Here is a 4,704-nt window from a genome sequence, read left to right on the forward strand (position 1 = left end):
ATTGCGCCACTGCACTCCAGCCTGGGCAACAATAGTGAAACTCTGTCTCTAAATAAATAAAAATTAAAAATAAAGTCACTTCTCAGGCCCTCTGGCCACCTCCCTTGTTGTCTTCATCTGCCTGGCATGTTCCCTCCCAAATGAGTTTTTCTCTTGTGAGTGTTCCCACAAGGCAGTCTCCACCTCACAATGAAAGGCAAACTGGACCAGTCACGGTGGCTCATGCCTGTAATCCCAGAGCTTTGAGAGGCTGAGGCAGGAGGATGGCTTTAGCCCAGGAGTTTGAGACCAGCCCAGGCAACACAGTGAGACCCTGTCTAATGAAAAGTTAAAAAACAATTAGTGGGTGTGGTGGCGTGCACCTGTGATCTCAGCTGCTCAGAAGCCTGAGGTGGGAGGATCACTTGAGCCAGAGAGGCTGATGCTGCAGTGAGCGGTGATCGTGCCACTGCATGCCAGGCTCGCCCATACGGCAAGACCCTGTCTCAAAAAAGAACAGGTAAGAGGCAAACTGGACTGGACACAGTGGGCCGCCCCCCGCCCGTCTCCCTTGCTCATCTGCTCCAGCCACACCTGCCTCCTGGCTGCTGCCATCTATCTCCCAGCTTATGCCCCTGTGGCTTCCTCTGCCCCCATCATTTTTCCTCCAAAGGATCTGGGCTACTCCTGCTCTCATCTTAATTTAGGTCTTTGATGAATGTCACGTCAGGGAGGCCTTTTCTGGCCACCCTCTTTAACTGCTCCAGAACTTTCTATGTTGACTCCAGAAAAAGAGTCAACATGGCAGGCTCCGCCCCAGACTGCTGTCCTTAGACAGGCCTGGGTGCACAGTCGGTGCTTGGCTGGGAACTTGGGTGGCAGGAGGGTTCTTCTCATTTCCTGATAAGAGTGGCTGACTGTGTCTATCTAGGCTGTTTGTGCCAAGCACTGGCCTTTCTGGGAGACTGGATTTTGGTATGTGTCAGAGAGAAGGTCCATGAAAATGCCCCCATGAAGCCAAGGTTGCTGAGGCTCTGATCAGAATGTCCCTGGCTGACATTTCACACATGTCACCATGATACACTGCTGGAGGAATTAGGTGTGGCCTCTGGAAGTGCATGCCAGGTTTCCCGAGTTCACCACACGCACCTTTTCCTTTCGCTGACAGCTCCATGTCCTTTGATGAGGGTAAATCAGAGCCATGAGTGTAACTGCATACTCAGCCCCAAGTCCTAAAGAACCATCAAACCTGGGGGTGGTCTCGGGGACCCCCGGCACACTGTCTTTCTCAACTCTTTTCTCCTCCTCATCACTCACCACCATTGGACATCCCATAATATTTTACCTGTTTACCTTGTTGATCGTCTTGCCACACCCCAGGCTCCACGCCAACCCTGGTCTCTACACTATTTCCAGCATCATCCACAGAGACCCACAGAAGATGCTGGGGGAGTATTTGCTGAATGACACCTGTAACAGCTTTATTTTCAAAGGCAGATTCCCTCCCCGGACTTGTGATGGGGCAGCACTGTAGGCCCAAGCAGCAGCAGACCTGTGCAGGACAGGGATGGGTAGGGGTGGGGTGGCTGGCTGGGGAGGCCAGCAGGTCCCAGCAGCACCTCACACGGGTTCCATCTGCAGCTCCTCCCCGTCCATAGCCTCAATCTGGTGGAAGGCAGCATGGGAGCCGATGACTACCAGGGTGGCTCCTGCAGGAAAGCCGGCAGCTCAGGGCCACACTCCTGTGCCTGGCCCCACCATCCACCCCAGCCGCTCAGACCCTGTACTCACCCAGCACCCAGAAGACGGCCGAGCCAGCACCAGCCAGCCAGAAGAAGGGGAAGGATATGCCTCCAGCCAGAGCGTACTGATGGGCTGGGCTCACCTCTCGGCCTGGGGGCAGACGGCATTGGGGCGCTGTTCCCACCCTCCGTGCCCTCTCCCAGAGTAACCCCTGCTGTCCCCCAACAATCTATACAAGCTCCAGGACCTTGGGATTGAATCCAAACTCCTCTGCCAAGGCCCTCCAGTCCTGGGGTCACCCTGTTCCCCTGCTGTCCCAACTCCCCTCCAGAACACAGCACACCATCCTCACCTGCCTCAGCCCCACCCTCTGCCCTCTGGTCCACATCCTCTAGAAAGCTCCTGGGATCCCAGCTTCCTGCTCCCCAGACTACTCTGCTCTCCTGCTGCAACCCTCACGCAGACCAGGGGTCTCAAACTGGTGGTCCGGGGGCCAAATCTGACTGGTGGATGTGTTTTTTGAGATGTTTTGCAAGAATGTGATTTGTGGCTGGCAAAGTGAATGATTTCACATAAAAATACCAACTTCAGGCTTCTCACAGAAGTCTGGGAAATGGGGTCTGCATGCTGGTGACGGCGATGAGCTGAAGCCAAGTTGTGGCTGTGCTTCAGGTGCTCCCTCTACCCGACCCTCCTCCGCCCCAGCCTGTCATGCACATAACTTGCCGCAGGTCTACCTGACCATCCCATCCCAACTGTCCAACCTTACTCCAAACCTTGATTTTCCCCTGGGGGGATTTTTCCTGGCATTTTGTTTTCCCAGTGGTCCTTGGTACTAGTCTGGGAACCACATGAAACATACTCCTCAGTTTTCCTCTCTAAGTCCCAAGGTCTTTCTGGTCACATCCCAGAAAGCCAGAAAAGGGACGGGAACAAATCTAGACCGTGTAAGGTTGCCACCTGGTGTCCAGTGTGGGCACCTGCAGCTGATGCTTGCCGCAAAGAGCAGCGAGGGGAGGAGGGAGAGGGAAGGAGTCACGTGATTTGGAGAGAAGTAGGTTGAAGGCACAGCTGACAGGTGGAATCTGGGTTTGAGGAATTGCAATTTAGGGGGCCGAGATTCGGTGGGAGCATCTGTTTTGAGATGTTAAGGGATCAGGTTTGGGGGACCTAGTCTACATCTAGGCTTGGGCGGACTTGGGTTTTGAAGGACTTGGGTTTGGGCTCTGAGGTCTGTAATTCCAAGAGACCAGGATGTGAGGGACCAAGGATTCATATGGGCAGGGGATTTCTCACCAAAGAGCACAAGCTTGGACTGCAAGGTGCGCAGATAGAGAATGTAACAGGCGCCGAAAAAGACAGCCAGAGCCACCAGCAACATAGGGGATGTCACCCTGGAGGAGGAGTGCAGGGAGGCAGCAGTCAGGCAGCTGGGGCTAGGCCAGCCAGGGAGCCCTGGCCTTCTCCACCAGTGTGCGGCAAGCTACATCCTGGAGACCAGGGAGAGCCAGGTGACATTTAGTCACCCCGCATCCTGGCCAGGGTGATGGTGGAGTAGTGACCTGGCCCTTTGGTGACAAGGTAGGTCTAGCAGAGCCAACCCTTGGGGGCGGGGCCTGGCCGGTGAGAGGAGGGGCCTGGCCGGTGGGGGCGGGGCCTGGCCGGTGAGAGGAAGAACCGGAGGTGGCAGCGGGGCCTGAACCAGGAGAGGAGGGGTCTAGCCGGGGAGGGAGAGTGCAGATGTGGGGCCCGGAAGGCACTCACACGCAGTACAGGATAAGGCCCAAGAACACGAACACATAGTTGCTCTGGTAGTGCTCCACGTTGCGTACGAGGCGCTGGCACAGCTCGCCCAGGTTGCGGGGCCGTGAGAAGCGCTGCTGGTCCACGAAGGTCCCCCAGGGCCGGATGGTCGCCCGGCGCCGCTCCAGCCACTCCCGTCCTGCACCAGAGGGGATCAGCTTCGGCAGCAGGGTCCTGCGCGGGGCGGGGCCGGGTCAGTGGTGGACCGGAATGGAGGCCCAGATCCCCATAAGGGGCTAAGCCTGGACTCCCTCCCGGAACCCCAGACTCCTGGCCCATAGAGGGAAAGGGGGCTAAGGGCTCAGACTCCAGGGTCCCAGAAGAGGAGATCGGGGACCAAGACTTTGGCGTCTCGGGGCTGGGACTCCGGGCACTCAAGGGAGGAGAGGGTAGGGGGCCGGGACTCCGGGTGTCGGGTCCAAAGGGCTAGAGCCGGCTTGCTCACGTGGCGCTCAGCCCTTCTGCCTCGGCATCCTTCTGCTGGTCCTTCGGGGCTGCCATGTCTGCGTCGTGAGGGGTAGAGCTGCGGTAACTAGCCCGGTACCCTGCAGACCCTGCCGGCACCGCCTGAGTCCGGCCCCACCCTGCGGAGCCGACGTGGCGCCGCTCCGGAGCAGCTGGGGACGGTAGTTCTGTCGCCAGGCACTGTGGGAGTTGTAGTCTTAACGGTGGCTGGGAGGGTGGGCGCTATGATGGCGGCCTGACTCGCAGGACACTTTGGAAGATACAATCCCAGAAAGTGACGACGCGCGCCTCTGGGCATTGTGGGAGTTGTAGTTTTGGGAGGGCACAGGTGCGCTGTCAGGAGCGAGGGCGTTAAGGGAGCTCTAATGGCAGAAGCGGGCGTGTGTACTCTCCCGGGGAGGGCACAGTGGAGACCGTGCCGAGCTGTCGTTCTGACTCTAGAGGGCATAAAAAAACACCTGGAGGGCTTGCTAAAACACAGAATCCTGAGCCCCAGCCCAGATGTTCTCATTCAGCAAGTCTGGGGTGGAACCCATAATTTGCATTTCTGAGTTCCCAGGTGATGCTGATGCGGCTTGTCCATGGACCACATATTGAGTAGAAAGATTTAGATAATTTGTGGGAATTGATTTTTTCCTCAAGAGATTGAGGCTAGTGAGGGGGCCATGGTTGCTGGAAGGGTATCTGAGGTTGGCCCCTACCCCACCTCGTGGA

At 57.2% G+C, this 4,704-nt stretch overlaps 1 protein-coding gene across 1 annotated transcript; it reads right to left on the reverse strand.

Annotated features, from left to right (window-relative positions):
* Window positions 1-1,434: 1,434 nt before the first annotated feature.
* On the reverse strand, window positions 1,435-4,111 carry RABAC1 (Rab acceptor 1). The gene is made up of 5 exons (XM_002762179.4): window positions 3,971-4,111; window positions 3,487-3,699; window positions 3,019-3,116; window positions 1,771-1,872; window positions 1,435-1,688 (listed from the first exon to the last, which is right to left on the reverse strand). The coding sequence occupies exons 1-5, from the start codon at window positions 4,024-4,026 to the stop codon at window positions 1,600-1,602; spliced, it is 558 nt and encodes a 185-aa protein (XP_002762225.1). The 5' UTR covers window positions 4,027-4,111; the 3' UTR covers window positions 1,435-1,599.
* Between the last annotated feature and the right edge of the window lie 593 nt (window positions 4,112-4,704).

The sequence above is a fragment of the Callithrix jacchus genome, chromosome 22, assembly GCF_049354715.1.
Source record: "Callithrix jacchus isolate 240 chromosome 22, calJac240_pri, whole genome shotgun sequence".
NCBI classification, from domain to species: Eukaryota; Metazoa; Chordata; class Mammalia; order Primates; family Cebidae; genus Callithrix; species Callithrix jacchus.